The sequence below is a fragment of the Fistularia commersonii genome, chromosome 2 (genome assembly GCF_037954325.1).
Source record: "Fistularia commersonii isolate RoL2024-O1a breed Wild chromosome 2, RoL_Fcom_v1.0, whole genome shotgun sequence".
Taxonomy (NCBI): domain Eukaryota; kingdom Metazoa; phylum Chordata; class Actinopteri; order Syngnathiformes; family Fistulariidae; genus Fistularia; species Fistularia commersonii.
Window position 1 is genome coordinate 23,082,378 of NC_141285.1, and position 23,608 is coordinate 23,105,985.

The following is a 23,608-nucleotide window of genomic DNA, read 5'->3' on the forward strand; positions in this document are numbered from 1 at the left end:
CTTGGACCCAAATCACTCGACCGGCATAGCGAGCTGTGAGTCATTAGCCGTGTGATGTTTACGTGCTCCGCTCTGAGCTCGTACATCTCGGTTGTAGAGTAAAATGTGAATATTATAAGTATTTTTTACTTTATTTTAATATTAACTTGCGTTCTTTATTTATTGTTAAATAATACCACTGAGTGTGATGTCCCAGAGTGGCGTCACCCGATGAAGATTTTACTCTTTAAAGTTAAGTTAGACTTCCGTACATGTTTAACCGGAGGAACTTGAACCTAGCACCAGGGAGCTCCCTCACACTTTTGTATGAGAAGTAATTACCTATATTTTCAAGAGTGTGTGTGTGTGTGTGTGTGTGTGTGTGTGTGTGTTCGTTCCTCATTCCCGTTTGTGCACTCCCAATCACACATACATACACGCAGACAGCACACACATACATACACATAGAATGTTTGTGGTTTTTGTGTTTGTTTCTCATTCCCCTTTGTGCATCCCCAACCACACACACACACACACACACACACACACACACACACACACACACACACAAAAACTACTACCATGAATGCACAACATCACCTCCACACCACTAAACCTCTGAAACTTCAGCCCCCAAGGGGAAAAAAAAGTCAATGCAATAAGAAAATAGACAATGGATGGGAAAAAAAACTCATTTCATTTTTACTTTATTAGAATAATAAAATCATTTTTGCATTTCTCATCCAGAGAATATAATCTGCACTTTTAATAAATTAATTTAAAAGAAATAACATTGTTAACATTATCAAGCTTTAAGGCCAGTTGTGTAATAAATTACTGTTCGAGCAGTAGGCTATGAAATTGTATTATTAGCCATAAATGCCATACAAAAGTGGATAAAGCTGAAAAAGTTAAGTGAACTGGATCCATGAACCACAACTAGTTTGTCTGAAAGTAAAAAAAAAAAATTAAAAAATTATGCTTGTCAGGCTAGTGAAAGTAAAAGCCCCTCGATGAAAAGTAGGAAAAAAGGAACAAATGTAAGAAAGGCACCGTTAAGCAATTTACAGATTGCAAAAAAATAAATGAGCAGGTTTTATGGGGGAGATAATTCATCCAGTTCCCCAGCTGGTCAAATTAATGCGTCTTCTATGTTATTCAGAATATTAACTTCACTACGTTGCTTTCGAGACAACAAATCGTATCATTAAACTACCAAGTCACATTTTCAGGCTCCTCAGACTCTCCAAAAAACAGCTGTGCTTTTATGATAAAGATATATTGCATCATACCAGACGAATTCCTGCATGGATTGGAGAACATTGAGAAACCAAACCTAAGATTACTCGCGAATGCAAGGTGTTAGAAAATATCACTTCTGGTACTCTACTACCGAATGTTAATTTGCTAAGCAATGCAGTTACTCACCATTCAAAACAAAGGGAATATAATAACAAATACATGTTCTTTGCGAAACGTTAAAACACACTTAAGACCGCTGTGACGGTGCATCCCTTCAGTTGTAAACATGCAAACCAAATCCGATGACCATTCTGTGCAGGACGCCGATCGAAATCCACCGATGAGAGGGCAAAGGAAACGAAAACTCCATGCCGAGTCTCCCGCAAGAACAGGTTTGCACCATTGACAGTTGCTCTTAAATCCAAATGTGAAAAATGTGTTAAATATTTGTCGCCAAAATAAAAACAAAACATGCAGGCGCAATTTGAACTCCCGAGTTCAAAGGATCGCAAAAAATCCTTCTGCATTTAATTTTAGAATCGGTGTGAAAGTCTTTTCAGCGTCGCAGTCACACTTTTATCTGTTTTCAAACATTCAGATTTGCATTCTCGACTCATTCACCTCCGATTTTGTCAATTTTTCAATGAATCTGTAGTTTGCTGCCTAACTTTGGGAACAGTTTCATGGTTATCTTTTCTTACTTGTCATTTTAATCAAAAGTATTTGTATTCATTTCAAACTATCCAGAGGTGTTGATAAAAATTGTTCAATTGAGTGACACACACATGCGTTTCCACCTAGAGCCACTAGGTGGCGTCAACAAGTCCCGACATCCCATGCAAACCGGACCCGAGTGTTAAACCTTAAATCCTGGTTGTTTCTCTGAAGGGCTTTCGAGGGGTGTGAAAAACAGCAGAGGGAACCGCAAAAGTCCATCTAGATCTCAAAAATAAACGAGACTCTAGTTTGTTTGCGGTCAAATTTCAAGCGGGGGACTCGGGATGGGGTGCAAATGTAAACCGATCTGGGTTTTGTGTTTGGATGATAGCATGGATTATTATCTTGGGTCAGAAAGGTGTCTCAGATTTCTCTCCCACTTTTTCCATACTCTTTTGTGGACATGTGTTTACGGCACTTTTTCAAAGACGTGTACTTTGCACAAATCCGAGCAAAACTATCCAGCTATCAGTGTGTGTCGCACGTTATACCACCCCTGGTGCTGCCTAACGTCGGGAGAAGGGAGCGGCATCCTTTCAAAGCTTTCAAATTTTTTTTCTATATGCACATGGTGCAACTGGCACCCATTACAGGGTTTGTCAAAAACAACAGATGACATTAAAAGGTTGCGTGTTTGTATAGTAAGTAATACAATAGTAAGTAGATTATCCGAATAAACCGGCCGGGAAGGTGCGGCGCCGGCTATCATACCAGATTTAAATGATAACGTCAATTTCTTCGTACCTTTCAGTGTGAATGTTTGGAGGAAAAGAAACATGCAGAACCGCATCCAAGCAAGTCTAGATTTGAAGTATTTGCAACAGCTTAGACATGCAGCATCTGATGCTCGAGCCAGGAGAAGCACGCGTGACTCATCTACTGCAATTCAGCACTCAGACCATTAAGGATGATCTCATCAGGCTCCGGGCCAACGCGTCTCGGACCAGGACCTTTTGTTTAAACGCCGGACGGCAAATTCTTGCCTCGTTCGCTCACCTGGTTCAAATCTACTGCAGGAGAATCAAAGAAAGAAATGTTCGGCGTCAACCCTGCGGTCGAGGAAAACGAACAGACTTTGTGTTTTGACTACATTTTTCAAATTAACCAACCACTTTCATTCTTCTGATTTCCAGGAAACAGTCCATGCAGTGAAGGACGCATGACAACGTAGCTAAACACATTTACATCGCAAAATACAAGCGGTTGTCTGAATACTAGGCCATCGTTCAGTCTCAGGTCTTGGTCAAGTCCGGTGCCTTCACAAACACACCAACTTACAGTTGGAGGATACCGTGTGTCAGAGTGTGTGTGCATGTGTGTGTGTGTGTGCGAGTATACTGGTTTCACCACATGTTAAGAAAGAAGTGGTTGATTTAAACTGCTGCTTGTCTGAGGATGATAACTGTTAGATCCTTTGACTCTTTTTTTTTGGCAAAGAGGAGAGTCACACAGACAAATCCTTCATTCATTCATTCATTCTCTGTACCGCTTATCTTATTACACGCGGGGTCACAGGGGTGTGGGCTATCACAACTGTGGACGAGAGGCAGGGTTCACCCTGGACGGTTGCAAGTCAATGACACGGCATCATACGGCAACATTCACCCTCTCATTCACGCATCTGGCAAATCTCCAATGAACCTCCTGCATTGGGTTTGGACTGTGGGAGGAACTCTGAGGAACCCCACGCAGACACATGGAGACTCCACGCAGAAAGACGCCCCTCCCCGTGGGAATCCAACCAGGGACCCCTTTTAGCTGTGAGCCGGAGGCGCTAACCGCCGCAGAGCCGCGCCGCTCCCACACGGATGTGTTTAATCGGAAACATTTCAGCAGTCAGCAGCACGGCGCCGGATGAAATATCTAAGGTCCCTCTCTTCCTGGAAGCCAGAAGAAGGTTCTTTGGTTTGAGTGTGCGTTCACACGGTCCGATCCCACGCAATCTCTTAAAACGGGTGCGTATAATTAGCACACAGTGAGACAGTGTGTAAGACATTTCAATCGTCTGAATCACTGCCGGGCCTTCTCGCCTTAATAACAAAATCCGGAAAACAGAAATATTGTCTCTCAGATTGCTACTCGAAGAGATGCTGGAATTCTTGCGGGGCTGGCGCGGTTCGGGTTTTGTCGACTGGAAAAATGAAATCTGACGTTACTCGATGCTGCCCCCTGGTGACCGGGAGGGGAACTTCACTTCCCGCATCGTCTCGCTCATTTTGGATCAGAATTAAGACCTTTTTTTTTTAAAAAAAAAAAAAAATCAAAACAAAACTAAACAAAACAAAACATGAACCCTTAAAAAAAAATAAAAGGTTTGAAAAGATTACCATGTCTAAAGCAACTAGAGAAAGATTCTTAGGGATATTTAGGTACCATTTGTATATTTTGTCTGGTAAGTATGCCCACTTCCATGCATCATTTTTTTTCTTTCCATAAAAGTGAGCATAATTAGACAAAATATAAAAAAGCATTTTGTGTTCATATACAAAGCAATAAATTGTACATTCACAACCCAGGGTATAGTATAGTGTCCTGTAAAAATACTTTAAAGTGGCTTCCCCAAGAATGCGGTGTTCATACAGTATTGGAGTGTGTGTATGTAATAAGTGTGTATGTGTGTGTGTGTGTGTGTGGTTATGTCAGCTGTATATGCGGTGTGTGCGCCTCCTCCACAGTTTGTAAATGCTGCGAGGGGCTGCTGTCCGGTCCCTGGGACAGGAAGTCGAAGTGATCCGCCGCCGGCTCCAGCTTGCACTCGCTGATGAAGAGTTCCCTCCCGTCCCAGTTGCTAAGGTCACCGTGGGTGTTTCCGCGCTCGCTGCCGTGGCTGCTGCCGCTGTGGTTGAGGGCGGAGGAGAGGACGGGGGCGCGGCCGGTCAGAGGCTGGCTGAGATTGTGCATGGAAAGGGACTTCCCGAGAGCGCCTCCCCAGTCCGAAGGCCTCGCGTCCGGGCTGGACGAGAGTAGCAGCAGGGGGTTCACCTCCAGGCTCATCTGCCTCCGCCAGACGCCGTCGGCTTTCAGGCCGGCCTTCTCCCGCAGCTGCACCGCCCCTCGGACCAGCTCCGCTTCCCGGTCCGCCTCCGCGCCGGGCCCCACCACCACGGCGGGGCCCAGGCCCCCGCTGTGCGCCACCACCTCGTCGGACAAATCATCCGGGACGGGGTCGGCGGCGCAGCGGAGGTGGGAGGGGTGCATCATGGGGGGCAGCTGGAGGGTAAAAGCCCCCGCGGAGGGAGGCGGCGGCGGCAGGTCGGGGAAGTGTGCTCTTTTGGTGGTGCCGTTCGGGGTGACCAGGGTCGGGTAGGGGCTGTCGGGGGGCAGCAGGGGCGACGGCGAGAGCGAGGCGGTCGACGGGGGGTAGGATGGAGGCGCCGAGTCCGGGGGGCCGTCGTCGTCGGCGGGGGCCAGGATGAGCCGCAGGCCCCTCGGGTTGGCGCCGAGGGAGTGACGCACGCCGTTATTCTCCCCGCCGCCTCGCACCAGATCCCCGCCTTGCGGGGACGGCAGCTCCCGGCCGATGTGGGGGGTCTGGTAGTCCGGGTTGTGCTGGCGGTTATCCAGCTCGAAAAGCGGCAGGGAGGACAGAGCCAGTGCCGAGGGACCTTTCTGCAGGACCTGCCGGTAAACGTCCAGCAGGGAATCCAGCTTCGACTCGATGGATGTGACCTGGGACGGGAGGAGGGAAGCGGTTACGCCGGCGTTTGTTATTTTTATGCGTTCACATCCTCGATAAAATCCAAGCCTGCGTTTAAAAAAACACAGATGATTACATTACATTACATTACATTTGGCAGACGCTTTTATCCAAAGCGACTTACAATAGACGACATAAGCACTGCAAATAACACCTGCAAATACAAGACGCACAGGAAATATACAGAACAGTAAGCTGGGGTTAATGTTTTTTTTTTTTTTGTTTTTTTTTTTGACAAAGATATACACCAACGTACACACACTGCATAGCCTGATGATGGATTTATGAGCGTTGTGTTTCTCGCATTTCATCCCATGTTTTATCTTGACCGTCGAATCCCGGGGATGGGATTGGTTTGAAATGGTTTGAAAACCTTGGGGTTTTAATCCGTGGCTTCAAAAACAGCAAAAAAAAAAAAAAAAAAAACAAACCCTGGGACGGCGGCGAGGATCCGTCCTTCCCCACTCACCTGCCTCTCCACCTTGCAAACGCGGCCCAGCATGCTCATGCCCTCGTGAGAATCTCCATCCGGGTGAAGTTTGTCCCTCATCTTCTTATCCACTGGAATCTGGCCTTTTCCCAAGATCTGATCCACCCTGACACACACACACACACATACACACACACACACAAACACACCGATGTGAGCGTGTTAGATAACCGTATCAGATGTAAGTAGCTGTCTCTGGTTATCCCAAGGCAAGCGATAAACCTAAAGAAACAGTAGCAGCAGCGTTAATAAAGCACACCACACACACACACACACACACACACACCTTTGAGTGTATCAGCAAGCAACCCCCGGGACTGAATTAAACTCATTACATTAAGCTTGTCCTCCATCCAGGGAGGGGGAACCGGTGTGCCACCGGGCCGCCGACTATTAAAATCTGCAAAAACTCGGAATAAGTCATCAGAAATGGGGGCATTACATCCGAAAAGGACATGAGATACTGATTTTTAACGTTTCGGCAGGGATAAATCAGCTTTTGGAGGCCGACTGGAGAAATTCTACTTCTCCCCACGCCTCCAGACGTAAGGCATGATGTACGTGGCGGTTAAGAAATTTTTATGCAGCTTTTTGTGCGTCTAGATGACTCCTTTTACCTTTTCAGGTCAGCGAGCAGATCCAGAACGTGTGGTATTTACTGAAACATTTCCTGACGCGGCGCGTTTCACACAGGTTAGTGCTCGCAAACGCGTTTTCAGTCGCAGGCTATGAAAGGGCATTTTCGAAACTGGAAGGGATGAAAACGTATCTGAATTCTTCTTTGGGAGCTGGGAGTTCAGAATTCCTCCGAACTGATGGAAAAAAGGGAGTAATTTAGTTTTTTAGTTTTCTGTCTCATAATATTTCTCAGTACATCAGGCCTCATATTTGGGATTTTTATTTAAGAACTTTGTCACATTACCTGTTTATGTATATTGTTAACACTCTTGGTGGTTTCTTTCATTGCTTATATTTTTAAATTTATAATTTTATTTTATTTTTTTTCTATTTTTGATAACTTTTCTGTCCACTGTCCACTTTCTGCTGTGAGTGGTTGAAATGTCCTCACTGAGGGACGATTAAAGGAATATTGTATTCTATTCTATATTCTAATTGTGTGTGTGTGTGTGTGTGTGTGTGTGTGTGTGTGTGTGTGTGTGTGTGAGATTTAACACTGGGGAAAAAAAAAAGTGTCATCCCCCTCAATGAACCACCCCAGGTCAGATCACACAGACCAGGTGGTGTCACAGAATTAGTTACGTTAATGAAGTTGGTTCTCAGACATGCAGACGGCGATGGCCGCTCACACACACACACACACACACACACACTGAATGCAAATATTGTCTGGCTAATGAAAACCACGGCGAGTTCAATGTGTCAAATTGGAAGAAAAACAAGGTTTAATGTCCAACACGTCACCGCAAACCCCAGACGTGCAGTGGCGGCGGTTATTGCACATCTTTAGTGACTGAAAGGCGAGCTAACGGTCAAGCTCGTGAGCTAAAGGGGATTCCAGTTAAAAGTCAAATTTAGTAAAATAATAAAAAATAAAGCAACCCTGAGCCCGCGAGCTTCTTCTTGTAATAATAATGCAGGACGGGAGAGGACATGTTCTTGAAACGGCTGGGACCAGGAGCACTGGCCAGGCTGGAGACAGAAGAGAGGCTGCGTCAGATGCATCTCACACACACACACACACACAGGCGCACACATAGGCGCACACACAGGTACGTGCTAATTCCAAAGGAACAAAAGGAAAGCCACGGAAACTTCTAGGGTTGATGTATGAAAATCCTATCGGGTTGATCATTCAAAAAGCGTCCAAAATTTAACAGCGTGGAAAAAAAACACACACACATGCACACACACACACACACGAGAACAAACGTTAATGGTTTTGGTTGATGAGGATCCGAGGAGCCACAATAAATCATGGATTGGAGCTTTGAGAAGGCCAAATGGAGCTTCTGGCGATGCTCTTGAGGCGTCTCCCTCGAAACTAAACCCAAGACGGGGTTTTCAAGGTGGCGGAGCCGGTCGCCCCCATCTCCTCCTAACAGCGTGCTGTTAAACTACAGATGGCGTTAATATTTAAGCATGTTATTGGGGTGCAGGGTTTGAGCGGGACGGGACGGGGCGGGGCGGGTCTGACCCCGGTGCAGAGTGTTTCCTCCGGGCCTGGCTGTAATATGAATGCAGGGAGGGAGAAGAAAAGGTCTTGGCACGGCTGCTGAAGGGCCTCGGAGGGGGACCCACTACAGTGTCTAATCTGGGAGGGAGAGGACAACCCACACACACACATACACACACACACACACACACATACAGATACAGGGTGAGAAGGAAAGCTTAAGAATCTAGAAGTGTGTCATTTTGCAGGATTGTCTATAAAGTGATGGAGAAGCTTAACAGGTCTAATGGAAAGAACAGCAGCAACGTCCAACTGTGTGTGAAACATTTCTGCACAATTACGATAATATCAGATAATTATTGATGATACTATTAATATTAATAATATTATTCACCGTAATCGCTTTATCATTAGTATTATTATGACTCTTGTTTGCTGTTGTTATAATATAATTAAATTGATAACAATAAACAAATTATTATTATTGTTATTTTAAAAACAGCAGTAATAAGGAACAATAATATTACATAATTATTACCTTACTGTTATCATATCAATGATGACAACAATAATAATTCTTTTTATTTTATTACTATTGATGTCATAACAATAAAAAACTATATTAATATTATTAAGAATATACAATCTACGAAATATATACATATTTTCTGATAATATAAATAATAAAAAATAATTGTTAAAATATCACAATATAAACAATAATAATTCTTCTTCTTATTTTATTATTGCTGTTATCATAAAATAAAAAACATATTATTATTAAGGATAAATAATATAATATTTGATTATCAATCAGTATTCTTATATCATAAATAATAAAACAATAACTGTTATAATGTCAATAATAACAACAACAACTTTAATAATAATAATAAAAATCATTTTTACCTTTTTGACTATAAAATACAGTAATTAAAGCAACGGCAACAAAAAGCAGAAGGAGAGTATAATTTGAGACCAATCAGAAGAGCAGAGATTCAATGCGGATTAGCAAAAAAAAAGATGGGAATAATCAGAAATTCTGAGAGATGGAACTTGAAATCTGGAGGCAAATTTCATAAAAACTGTAGCTTTGTCAATCTGGTTTCTTTGGACATGAAGGTGCTGTGGAGATCAGATCCATCTGCGGACAGGAAGGCAGCATTTGCGAAAAAAAAATAAAATCACACTAAACACTGATTTCATGGAGGTTTCACCCAAACCTTTGACCTCTGGACTGGATCATCTCATATCTCAGCTCTTAAAAGTTAAGATAAGATAAGATAAGATAAGATAAGATAAGATAAGATAAGATAAGATAAGATAAGATAAGAACAACTTTATTTATCCTGAAGGAAATTGTTGTGCCAGAGTTTCAAGCAAAACATAGCAATAATAGATAATAGTAGGAAGGAGGGAGAATAAGAAATACAATAAAATATAAAATGTCAAGGTTAAGGCTATCAAGTGTTTTAAGGTCTTAACAAGCAGAAACATTTGAATATTCCCGGCTGAAGGAAGATCTGGGTAAGACATAAAAATGTGAGCGTCCTGACCTGGTCTGCAGGCTCTTGATGCGGCAGAGCATGTCCAGGTGTCCCGCGGAGTACTGCTCGATGACGTCCTTCACATCGTAGGGACGCAGCGTCTCCTTAAACTTCTTCTTGGCCACGTGGAACTTCATGATCCTACACAAACACACAGACGACGCGCCGTCAGGAGGACGTCGCTTCTCAAATCAACCACAAGGTGGAAGCAGCTTCTTTGAGAAGATGCTTTCAGGTTTTCCTCTCACAGCCTTGATCTTCATCTCCTCGGGTGCCGTAAAGAAAATGTTTTGGAGATTTCCACCTGCCGCGCCGGGAAACCGAAGTGCGGCGTGACCCCCCTCGCGGGGAGGTTCGGATTTGGTTCATCTTGAGCTTTCTCTGGTTGGTTTCTTTCTCCTTGCAGATGACCTTCTGTAATAACAGCCCCGCCTGGGGGGGGTTGAGGGCGTCTGACCCCCAATATGACACCCTGGGAACGGCCGGGGCGGCGGCCGCCCGCCGAGCGAGGTGCGGCGAAGGCCGGCGTTCTCACAACCCCGCTTTTAACTCGCTCTGACCTCTTACCCTCACCCACTACTGTAATTGCAATACTTTAAATCGTCATAATTAATCTGTATATATGTCCATGACTGTGCAATGTTCATAACTGTGCAATATTTCATTTCATATCAGCTAAACTACAATTTTTTCTTTTCATACTCTTGTGCACTCCTTATCTTCACTTGTTACTTAAGAGACTTAAAGTTTTTCACTTGTTTACTAAGACACCTTATAGATTTCACTGAGACACTTTATAGTTTATTTTATTTCTTATTCTGCCCTTCTCTTTTTATTATTTATTACTGTTATATTTTTCTTGTAACTCTGGCACAACAATTTCCTTCGGGATTAATAAAGTTGTCTATCTTATCTTATCTTATCTTATCTTATCTTATCTTATCTTATCTTATCTTATCTTATCTTATCTTGCTCTCCTGCCCTCCATTATGGTCTCGCTGCTTTTAATTTGGATGTGAAAAAAAAAAGACATTCAGCATTGACTTGAAATCAGTAGAAATGACGTCATACAGGCGTCGTGTGCAGCTCGCAGATTATCGAAGAGGAAATGTAATAAATTGATGTTTGTAACAGCGCTAATATAAATTAAAGGGTGACTGAAAGCTAAACAAGTGAATGCAAAATAAAACAAAATGATAACGTACGTTTTTGTGAAATTCATCGCAACATAAATCAGATTAAAAAGTAAAAATGTAGATATGGGTTTTGAATTTCCCTCTGGTGGCAAGGCTAATGCTGTTTGCAGCCGTTTGTAAATGAATAATAGACATATTGGCTTTCAGACGCGCCGCGGCCTTCGAACTGAAACGCGTGTTTTATTTAGTCTTCTGCATCCGGAGAGACGCAAAAGAGGAGAAGAAAGCAAAAAAAGGATCCCCTTTAATATTTAAAATAATTCAACTGGCGTCTTCATCCATACAAAATTAAACAAACGTAAAAAACAAGTTTCTCAATTCGAAAATTCTTATTTAAATATTCAAAGAAAATAATTTATCGGGCTACATATGGCTCCCAGACAATTTTGAGTTGAAAAAAAAATCAATTTGGAACTGATTTTAAAATACTTGTGATATTTCTTCGTAATACTGTGTTATTTTAAAGTAAACAGAAATTTGTTTTGATGATGAATTTCACAGATCACCCGTCGAGCACGTCTGGGTCATTGAAAAGTTGAAGAAATTCATTTGATCGGATAACCGACTAGTTTATCCGTTTCAACCCTTGTAACGGAAACGATGACGAAAAGAAAAAAAGATGATGATTTCCGTGCATCAGAGAAATTTGCATTTGGATCTGCGGTGCGTCTAATATGCAAAGAAAATTGCATCAATGAAACGGTCAAATACGAAGCGGCACTTTGAATAAATCCATGCAGCACCAGAGGTTGCATTAAAAGTAAGACATATTAAATTTATTATACGTTAAAAATACTATATGGCTCCGAATGAAATATATTTATCTCCCAGTCAAAAAAGTACCTGACCCCTGATACAGACACACAACCATTCATCCTCTCATTCACACTTCGGGACAATTTGGTGAATGAGAATCAACACTGGCGTTCGCAGCGTATAAAATAATGACTAAACTGTATTAAGTGATGTATAAAGTGTTTAGATAAAATACATACTTTTGTATATATATATATATATATACTGCTCAAAAAATAAAGGGAACACTTAAAAAACACATCCTAGATCTAAATGAATGAAATATTCTTATGAAATACTTTGCTCTTTACACAGTTGAATGTGCTGACAACAAAATCACACAAAAATGATCAATGGAAATCAAATGTATTAACCCATGGAGGTCTGGATTAGGAATCACACTCAAAATTAAAGTGTAAAAACAAACTCCAAGCTGATCCAACTTTGATGTAATGTCCTTAAAACAAGTCAAAATGAATCTGTGTTGCTTCCTGAGTGGACACTATGATCAGAAGTGTGATTGACTTGGAGTTACATTGTGTTGTTCAAGAGTTCCCTTTATTTTTTTGAGCAGTATATATATATATATATATATATATATATATACATATATATATATATCATTCATTCAATTTAATTTTTTAAAGAAAAAAAACAAGCAGGAGCTGATAAGCGTCGGAGTGAGAGAATCAGGCGGCGCCAGTTGAATAAACATTCGCTTGCAGGGTGCCGGTGCCAGTGAACACACACACACACACACACACACACACACACACACAAAAAGCCGATCTTCTCGATTCCCCACGACGAGCCTCCGAACGCAGCGGTAGGTTGTGTAGATAAGGAGGCGGCGATGAGGCCCGCTGAGATGGAGAAGATTTAAGAAAGCATCAGCGGAGGGGAGCAAACACCACGTGAAGCCAGACACTCGTGCGAACGCCGTTCTTCTGGTTTCACACAGCACTTCCATATGTTGATTGGCGGAGGTGGAGAAATGTGTTGAACAGGTGGAGGAAAGTGTCAGAAAGAAGGGAAAGGTGGAGGAGATGTGGCAATGCTGTCTGTTTGGTTTAGCGACACTGAGGAGAAGCATGAAGATGTGGAGGTTCCTCTTTGGGAGCGAGAAGGTTGGAGAGGATCAGGAACGAGTCCAACAGAGGGACAGCACATGCTAAATGTTCTGGAGATAAAGATGGAGAAGCTCTGCCAGCATCTTCGCCTTGGTGCCTCCAAAGACTTGAACTTTTCATGAGATGCTTTTTGCAGACCCTAGAACCTTCTCAGGAACTGGGACATTTCTCTGTGCTTTGGGACAGCAGAGGAACGGACCTTCAGCTCCTAGAACCATCTAGCTCCTCGTCCCATAGGTGCTTTGTTGATGGTGGAACTCATAAGCCACGTCCATTCAGAGGTGTTTCTTGCGAGCGACATTTTTAAAAGCTATCCTGCTCACTGGCTGGATGTTTTCTCGGGACGAAATGGACAGAAGAAGTCAGAAAAAGAGCGACAAGCTCTTCAAGTCTGCTACACCTCAAAGGGGTTTCAAGGGCTTTCAGAGGAACATCCAAATTTGGACCAGAATAAGTGCAGAGTTAGCTTGCAGCTAGCTTGCGGCTAAGAACAGGGTTTTTCACAGTGCGGGGAGGCGATAAAAACACTTCAACCATCTGATGGTCCATGGTTATTATTCCATGAACGCTGTGGGAGTTTCCATCTCCATGTTGTCCCTATCATCCTTCTCTTCTTCTGGTTTTGTTTTATAGCATGGAGCTGAATGTGCACGTCGCAGATGCTAGCATCACACCAGCCCCTATCCTGGTCCTTCACTGCTTGCGAAAACACAAAACAACAAAAGAAGAAGGCAACTTCCTGGAACCGCATCGGAGGTGGACACTTAGAAATTTATCAGATGTTACAAAATCATCGGCCTCATTGAATTCAAGCCTGAAATTGCCGGGACATTTGTAAATGGATTATGGATTGTAAGATGGCTCTTCCAGTAGGTGTAGGGGGTAAATCCAGCCTGAGGTCTTGCTACAGGTATAGAACGTGCAGTTCTAGTAGTTCCGGTAAAACAACAGTAAATGGTCTCCACTTATTCACCTGCTCACACACACATTCCCCTCCTGGATCTCTGACACAATGCTTTTTAGCAACGCTGTAGGTCCAAATCCACTCAAGGGGCCTTTTTTTCCCCTCCAAATTCCACGTCAGTGAGGCGCTGACGTCATCACAATCAGATTTACAAACAAAATAAATAGATGGCTGCATTTGACTTGCGAACTCTAGCTCGCTGTTGTTGTGTTCTGCAGCCGAGGAGTCGCGTGGAAATAGCTCATCATGCTACATGCTAAACATGCTGTGCTAATCGCTAATAGCTCATCACGCGGGAAGAAGCCCCAGTTGTTGTTGTTGTTGCTTCTTCAAAACAGGTGGATGTGAAACAGGAAGTAGCCCCCCCCCCCCCCAAATAAAGTGATGCATAATGTATGTTTTAAATGGATGGAGTACAAAAGCTCGGAAAAGTTAATAAATTCACCCATTTGTATGAAAATATTAATGACGGTTGGTAATATTGGGACTCACCGGACAGCTCTGATGACGGCCTTGAGGGGCGCCGACAGGTCCTCCACCGTGACGTCGCAGTGGCAGCCGCGCTCGTCAAACGAATCCTCCGTGGTCATGCCTGCATCCACTGCGACACACACACACACACACACACACACACACACACACACACACACTCATAAAGCACTTTCTGCATGGCAGGTCGTGACAGGAGCTATAATCTAAACTAATCTTTTTAGAAGATCTGAATTGATATCAGGTCTCGGAAGGACAATGGTTTCATTTTTTCGTTCTTTTTTAGGGGTCGTCATTACATAAAAGTATATATATATATATATCCTTTATAAGGCTAATAATTCTGAGTAGGAGGAACAGAGAGGGAGAAAAAAGACAAAGAGCAGAGGAAAAAAAATGGAAAAAGAGTGAGTAATGAGTGTATTATAGTATATACTGTCATAAATCACGTCAAATAAATGGTACGGGGGGAATGAGAGGAGAAAAGGAGGTGTTTTTGAAGCAGTCAGCAGTTCCATGTATTAGAGCGGGGCAGAGGTTTTTTGGGAGATGTGTGGAAAAACGCTTATTCACACCAGGCTGTAGGCTGAACGCTATTTTAGGTCATAACCATAAATTCGTTCCTCCCTTGGAAGAGCCCTGAAAGGAAAGCTCGGTGAAATTTGGGGATTTGAAGGGATGTGAGATGTTTGTCGTCAGCGCCTCCGGGAGGGACATTCGAGGCCGTGGAGGTGTTTTCACCTGGACGGGAGGTGAGGAGCTGTAGAAAATGAGAGGGATGGTTCTTTCTAGCTAACAGCAGCACAGCAATTAGCAATTCCACCTCCCAGCAAGAAGGTTCTTGATTGGATGCCCTTTCTGGGCCTTCCTCTCCATTTGACACGTGAGCGAGTGAATGAGTGAATGTTTACGGGTCTCTGTATGATGGCCGAACGAGTGAGTGAATGCTTACGTATCTCTATTTGATGAACAAGTGAGGGAATGGTTATAGTTGTATGCCATATGAGTGAATAACTATAGGTCACTTTATGATGGGTGAATGAGTGAATAAGTGAGTGAATGGTTGTGTATCTCTGTAAGATGAATGAGTGAGTGAATGGGTGAATGTTATAGTTTTCTATATGACATATGAATGAGTGAGTGAGTGAGTGAGTGAATGCTTATAGGTCCCTATATGATGTATATGATATCTAAATGAATGAGTGAATACAAATATTTCTGTGCGAAATGGTGAATGGTTGCGTGTCTATGTGACATTCGTAACTCTTACGATGTGTGAATGAAAGGGTGAATGGTTTCACGTCCGGATATGACGTGTGAATGAATTAGTGAATGTTGTTATGTCTTCATATGAAATGACATGTAAAGAAATGACTGAATGGTTGATTATCTCTATTTGTGGCCCTGTGATTGACAGGTGACCAGTCCGGGATCTCTCGCCCAATCAAAGCCTGGGATTGGCTCCAGTAACCCCCCGCCCAAGAGCAGGAGATGATGAATGAATGAATGAATGAATGAATGAGTGTCTGGGGATTTACTGCAAGCAAGTGCTAAGTGAAACATGGAATTCCTAATTGCTGCATGAATGTGTGTGAATGCACACACACATGCGCACACACACACACAAACACACACACATAGACAGACAAGCTTGCAAAGCTGGACCCAGCACCCAGCCCGTCACCCTAACCAGCCGGTATCTCCCGCGTCCCAAACACTTTACGGGTCCCTGAATGCACCGCAGAACCGACGCCTCATCCTTTCCTCCTCATCCAGCTTAGCTGCAAAGACCTTTCAGAGGTGGGGTTCTAGATGAATCCAGCCTGGTCAGAAGACTTTAAGGGATGGAAAGAAGGGCTTTCTGAAGTTACTTGGACGTAAAAGGTAAAAAAAAATCTTGGATTTCTCTTTCCTAAGAAGGGGAGGGTCGCCACTCAAACGGGCCCCCCTTCGAGGAACGCGCAAATGAAGTGGAGAGGGTGTGAAGGCCGATCTGAAACGAGGCCGGTTGCCACGTCGGATAAGGTCAGGCGCTCATTTCCGACGTGACTCACTACTAATGCGTCGGGACACGTCCGTCTTACCATCGGAGACGGCGGCGCGCGTCTGGCTCTTCAGTCTCAGCGACGGCCTGAATCGCGTGCGGTCGTTGAAGCTCCAGCTCTTCTGCACCTTGGCCGGGCTGCCGCTCATCAGCTCCGTCCCGCCCACCACCTCGTTGCCGGGGGAGCAGCGCTGGCGGTCGCTGACGGACGTCTGCCGGCTCTTCAGGCTCTGCCCGCGAGGGCTCGCCATCCGCACGCGCTCCTTGAAGCTCAACTTCTGGCTGCGGGGGCGGGAGGAGGAGGAGGAGGAGGAGGGGGAAGATTTATGGGAGCGAAGAGAGATTTGGGAAACAAGAGGGATGTATCAGTGATACATGGAAGGAGGAAAAGGGGGGGGGGGTTGGTGATGGATGTGGCAGAGAGAGAGTTTGACAGGTTGATAGAGAGACACGACGAGAGAGAAAAAAGGGAATACTGTCAACATCGATTCCCCCTCGGAGAGCGAGAAGAGTTCAGAGAGCCGGCCGGCCGCGGCCAACGTTCTGTCTGGTTCTATACATCAGCCTAGAAGACAACATCCATCCCTCCGGAGACACCTGAACCCCCACCGAGACCACCCCCGCCAGAACGAACCCGGCAAATCCCGCAATTCTTTAAAAAAAACAAAAAAAAAACGCGTCTTGAAGGATCGAGTCTCTGCGCTCCAACAGGTCTTCGGTTGAACCCATGTCCTGCTGTGGATGGTGAACCTCCTACGCCCAGTCCCTTGGACCAGCCCTCCTTCTCACGCACTCCAGTAAAGAGGAACGCGAGGAGAGTTTTGCGTGAAACGAACAGAAAAAAACATAAACATGAAAAAGGCTGATAAAGGTTTGGTGGTGCGTTCGAGTGTTTGTAGGAAAACAACGGAAAATTCCCCGTTTATGTGAGGTTACGGATCTACACGCTTAGCGGAGGAATCTCTGGCCTTCGTGCTTTCAGGCGTGACGTTAAGGACCTCGGCTCACGTGGTTCTTCATCACGTCTGCGGATCTTATCCATGCCGTGACCACTGGAGGTTAGCATTAGCATTAGCATTAGCGTGAGGGCTATCTATCCGTCCGTTTGGTCCAGGTCTTCCAGAGAGGTTCCACGTCCCTCCACCATGTCTTGGGTCTCCTCCTGTTGGGACCTCCTCCAGGTTCTGGTTCTTCTGGATCAGCGCCCGAAGCTCCATGTCAAGACACTTAAACGCAAACATCCCTCAAGCCCGAACATCTCCCCCACCGCCCCCATCTCGGACGATATCTGTTTACCCATCTACTTTGGAGCTCTTGGAAGATGCAGAAGGTGACATTCAAATCCAAAACCTGGCGAGGCTGCAGGACGGGGACGCGCAGCCAGCACCACGTCGCGAATGCAGAAGGACCAGCATGCAGAGCGGCAGGCCGGTGGAGGGAGAAAATGCAGGGTCCCCACACATTTTTCATGCCACAGTTTAACGCTGTTTCCAGAGCCGCGCGTCTTACTTGAATTTCAGTGTTTTAATCTGTTTTAATCCCCGCGACTGGAGGTACTGAAGCAAGTTTTCTCATATATTCCAAAACCTTTATATTCCAAAGATTACGAAAAGTTATTTTCCATGGTGTCCTAAATTTCTAAATGATTTACCATGATTTCATGCACTTCCATGTGCGGCTACCCTGTATTTAATGGTTTTCCTATACTTAGGTTTAAGTACGGGGGGAAAAAAAATTAAAAAAAAAAGAGGGTTCCTTATACACTGTTCATGGCAAAAAGATAATGAGTAGTTCTTTTCTCTTCTGTATCTGTCATATCCTTGACTTTCCAACACTGAGACCTCCGCGTCTTTCAAAAAATGCCACCGAGATTAACGTGACAGAATCTTATATCTCCGCTGGCGGAGGCGGACGGGACGGAGGGTGCAGCTGAAGTGCAAAGAGCATGCAGGACAGGGAGGAGAGGCTGGGCTACAGACGGCAATACGAAATAAAATCGAGTAACATAAGTGGGACTAAAATAAAATGGAAAGATAAGGAAAAATAAATTGGACTGGAATAAAATTAAATTAAATGAATTGGAATAAAAGAGCAGAGAGAGATAAAATAGAATGAATTGGAATGTGATAAAATAACATGAGATTAAATAAAATAGAAAAAAAAACATGGCGGCTATATGATCTGAAAAAGGCTGTAAGGAAAAAAAAATGTCCTGCCGCGTGAACTTCATTTCAGTATTTATGTCTGATTTGATTGAAATTCAGACTTGAGATTAAAATCAACTCTCTCTTATTGTAATTATTCTGTGAAACTTTCCCATTGCTAATTAAAGAAGCATGTGTTTGACCTGTCCATGCGGCTGGACATTTCTGCAATATAATGGAGGTCTGAATACTTTAAGGGCCATTTTAAGGTTTTTAAATGACAAAGTATAAGAAATCGAAGAATATTTTGAATCCTGCAGTGACGGGTGGGGGGTCAACATGCACCGGTGGGGTGTTGGGGTGGTGGGGAGCGGCGCTAAATCCAATAGCATCTTCCCGTATCTCCACATCATGCACATCCCTGACACCGCTGGCGAATTTGGCAACGCGTCTACGCGGGTTTAGCTAAACACTCGGGTGGAATCCCCCTTTCATTTCCACAACAGCGATCAATCCTTGTTGACATTCGACAGGCAGCAGGCAGCAGTCGTCTCAGACTGAACCCTCGGCTAGCCAACACGCCGCGTTCCCTTGTTGTCGTTCCCCTCCATGCTATTAGGCAGTCATTCCCACGGGGTTACTGAGCCGACAGCGGGGGGGCAGAGAAGATGCTGTGCAATACTGTAGGTACCTCCTGTGTTTCCGAGAATACCTTCGGAAGAACCTCCCGTTACTCTCGCCCTTACTAGAGCGAGGAGGGGAGGGGGCGGGCGGACGGCGGAGGGCAACGCATGGGAAGAGATAAAGGAGGAAGATGTCAATATTGGTGCAGAGCAAACACACAGAGAGGAACGCCCGTCGGACGCCCGGATTGGGTTCCCTTCGCAAATTCGGGAATTCCCTCTTTGTGTCGACGGAGCGTGCATTCAAACTTCGGATCTGGTACGAGAAAAACTCTCAAAAAGGTCAAATCCAGATCGAGCTCTATCGTTTTTACCGGCGCTTTCTTCGGTGAACCGCCGGCAGCGATGCGTCTGCTCTGGCGCTTTGGAAGTGTGTTTAATGTTTACAAGTATTGGTGTTTACAAGTCTGCGCAGGACCAAGCGGAGTAGATCCCCCACCACTACCTCCTCAACCCTCCGACCAGATGTTTCGCCGCGACACGGAGTAGCCGACAAGTCTGTAAAACCGCTAACGAGCCGAAGCGTCGTGCTTCCTCACAACGGGCTGGGGGGCGGGGGTGGCGATGCAGCGGTATTAAAAAAAAAAAAAAAAAGGCATAATTGGGATTTAACGAGTGCAAATTGGCGTTATTGCGAAAGAAAAAGCCCCCGAAAGAAGCTTTGAAGACATGAAAGTGTAATTAAATCTCCCTTTTAAACAAAAGGATTTGTGGAGGCCACAAAACCCAATTAAAGGCTTCGTTTTTTTTTTCTCTTTTTTTTGGGGTTTGAGGATGAGAGACATTTGTTGGTGTGTTTAAGCCCATTTACAAAAGTGTGTGTGAGTGTGTGTGTGTGTGTGTGTGTGTGTGCACTTGCACGCGTTGGGGTTTAAATGCCTCAGAAGCAGCTGGCTCCATGTGAGGTCCCCAAAATGTTGCCAAAGAAGCTCCGTTCAGTAACAAAAACTATACAAGCATAATTAAACTCACAAATCTCTGTCTTCTTCTTCTCCTCCTCCTCTCTGAACCCCCCATCCCCTCTGCTTCCCCCTTTTCCAGCTCCGCTTCAACTCTCCGAGACTTGTGTTTGATGAGTTATATAAATACCATCCCAATGGAAAAAGTGCGTCATGGTACAGACATGGTACAGACTCCTGTCTTTGAAGGGGTGTGTGTGTGTGTGTGTCTGCATGCATGGGTCTGTTCACATGTGTGTGTGTGTGTGTGTATGCGTGCGTGTGTTTGCGACACACACACACACACACACACACACACACACACACACACACACACTTACAAATGGAACCCATCGCCCCTAGCCCGCCTGAGAGACAAGTGCAAAGGGGGGAGAAAAGGCGGTGGAAAAGGATGGAGGGAATCAGATATTGGGTGAAAAAGGTGGGAAATGAGAATAGAGTGGAAATGATGGAAAAAAAAGGACAGGGAGGGAGGAAAAGGGGGGGCAAGTTCACCGGAGGTCATTAGAAGGCGGGGTGTGTTATCCAAGTCTGCCTGTGTGAGTTGTGCAAACATAGCTAACAACAGAGCTAACGCCGCAGCTAACAACAGAGCTAATGCAGCAGCTAACAACAGAGCTAACGCCGCAGCTAACAACAGAGCTAAGCCCACCTTTGGAAAACCTCTGGGTTTACAAGTTGTGAATCTTCATATTCATCTTGTTGATGCTCCGTATATATAACGGCATATATACAAAGAAAAAGTGCACACACAATGGATTTTTCATCATTTTCGTACATGGCTAATTCAATCTTAAGCTTTACGCGTTTACATGAGATGGCATTGTCTCACACCTCTCGCGCATAATTTGTAAATTACTCATCTCCGTTTGAGCTTGAGACAGACAGTCTAACAAACCTCATGTTGGCTTTTGGATTCTTCCAGGGAAATGTATTTTTTAGTTGTTTTTTTTTCCCTCTGCGATATGACTTATTTATAGAGTGTGAAATGACGATCCCACCACTCGAACAAGGTTGCGGGTTTTGTCCGTGGGCCAATCCATATTTTCGAGATATGATTTTTGACTGCGATGGAATTAGATGACATCATCCCTTCCTTTGTTTTCTTTTGTTCATAATAAGCACATAAACCTGTTTATAAATGAGTAATGAGCTGTTTATATTCATACACGCACGAGAAAAGGTGGAGGATATTGTTTTTGTTCCCCTCATCCTCGCACAGGGCGTGCCGTTTCCATGACAGTTGATGGCCATCGACCGGTTATCAAAAAACACACACACAAAAAAAAATAAACAACAAACTGATTGGCCACGTAAGAATCTGGAATGTGGAAAGTAAACTGAACAATCTTGAAAATAATTTTCATTTTGCACGAGACGTGAGGCACGCACCTTTAACATTTAGTAATTAGATGTGTATGTGTGTGTGTGTGTGTGTGCGTGTGTGTGTGTGTTGTTGCGTGCACGTCCGTGAGAGTGAGTGTACTGTGAGTCATACAAACCTGTAAGTAGTCTCGCCCTGCTCTTTCCTTCAAAAGTTAGTGCGATGAAAAGGAGACAAAGGGGAAAGAAGTCAGTTTTCCAGCAGATTAAAAACAACGGCATCACAAACAGAAGTTTCCACTAGGAAGGCAATCGGGCCGAGAGGCGGCGCGAGGCGCCGGCATGCACACCCCGACCGTGCACGGTCGGGCTGGAAAGGTTAGCTGAGAGACATGCATGGAAATCGAGGGCGAGTGAAGGCTCCGGCTGTGGCGTGTGGTGTGTGCACGAGATGGAGATGTTATGCCAAAAGAAAAAAATCATTTGAATTAGCAAATTAGCTACATAAGCCTGCCCTCAAAAGATGTGATATTTATCTAGGGGGCAAGATTTAGCCGCGGCTACGCGCTCCACGTCAGGTTGAGCTGCTGTGTTGACGTGCTCAGCTAGTCGGGCCTCACGGATTAGCTAGCTTCATATTAATGTACCGCACCAGGATTTATGAAACACTTTGAAAGTTTAGCGCCAAAAAAATCAAGGTTTAGTTCATAGCTGCTTAGGTTAGCTTGTTTTATATATAATTTCACTAGGAATTTTTGCCCATTTTTTTACACTGTAACATCGGTTGTGTTGCTGACTCCTATGATGCTAATGCTCACGTTAGCAGTTGATTACACGACCGACTATGATCGTATGAACATGTTGTGAATATAGCGGCGCTAATGTGCACAACAATCTCAGGTCAGACAGCTGTGCTGACATAGTCCGCTAAGCTAGTTGGGTCTCACAGATCTGGCAATTTGACTCAAAAAATCTCCTTATGCAATAGACGTGACTTATCGTTAGCTTATACTAGCTTATGTTGTTTTTAGCCGTACTATCTTCTAAGATAACATCGATTGTTGTAATCGATCCCTACGATGCTAATGCTCAGGTTAGCGGCCCATGCCTACTTGTTTGCTGACATCGCCATTTTGGATCCAGACGATATTCTATGATCATTCTGAGGACGGAGAAAATCCCCGGCTGCGTTTCGAAGCGAACTGTCAGTCAGTTCAGGTTTTCCCAGCGTGGAGTCAACCTGAGGACAGGCTGCCGTGCTCCTCACACAGAAAAGTGCTCTGCGGTGTCGGTCTGGATGAATAATTTGTAATCTCTCTGCCGATATTAATAAATGTCTCTTTAGTGCTTCTCCCAGTTGTGGTTGTGGAAGTGAGAGGACAGGAGGAGGAGGAGGAGGAGGGCGGTTCCAAAAAAAATGATGCATGCTAAGCAAAGACATCCCCCCCGAGCGCAGGGGATGATTATGGGAACGATCGCGACGACCGCGAGGCTACGCGAAGGTGAGGTTCGTGATGGGCAGATGGCAGAGGAGTGGGAAGCCACGCCGATGGAGCCGAGCAGACACCGGAGACACAAGGAGGAGGAGGAGGAAGGCTGAGCAGCAGCGGCCATGTTTGTAAGTCTGTAAGTTGTTACCTACTTGGCAGGGCTGCAGGTATGCAACGCCTTCAAATGAGGCTTCCAGGTAGCAATGGAAACCGAGTTCTCATCAGCAGCATAACTACGCCAGACACACTACGTGCAGAGTTGACAGGATGAATAAAATAACGATGAATGAGACAATTAATGGGTCGAAAACAAAAAAGAAGGAGAGGGAGGAGAGTACAAGTTTTGGGGTTGGTGAGAGAAGGAAGGTAAGGGGAGGGGGAAGAAATAGCCGATTAGCTTTTTGGGTAGTGTTGATGCAATTGGGGGTTGGGGGTAGACGGACGGAGGGTGGGGGGGTGCTGGAGGTGGTGGAGATGCTGGTGGAGGTGCAGGTGGAGGTGATGCTGGTGGGGGATACATGCCTGTGGGGGGGAAGGGCACTTTGGTAGTGGTGCCAGGTGGCTCTGAGGTAGGGACGAGCACCA

General features: G+C 44.7%; 1 protein-coding gene across 1 annotated transcript in view; it reads right to left on the reverse strand.

The window, feature by feature from the left end:
• Positions 1-670: 670 nt before the first annotated feature.
• kcnq5a (potassium voltage-gated channel, KQT-like subfamily, member 5a) overlaps positions 671-23,608 on the reverse strand; it is a 101,417-nt gene continuing 78,479 nt past the window's right edge. Inside the window, exons 8-14 of the mRNA XM_086173793.1 lie at positions 23,176-23,270; positions 21,713-21,739; positions 16,465-16,706; positions 14,384-14,492; positions 9,816-9,947; positions 6,105-6,231; positions 671-5,607 (exon numbers count right to left, since the gene is read on the reverse strand). Coding sequence (XP_086029919.1) covers positions 4,573-5,607; positions 6,105-6,231; positions 9,816-9,947; positions 14,384-14,492; positions 16,465-16,706; positions 21,713-21,739; positions 23,176-23,270 — 1,767 coding nt within the window. The 3' untranslated portion in view covers positions 671-4,572. The remainder of the gene's footprint in view (positions 5,608-6,104; positions 6,232-9,815; positions 9,948-14,383; positions 14,493-16,464; positions 16,707-21,712; positions 21,740-23,175; positions 23,271-23,608) is intronic.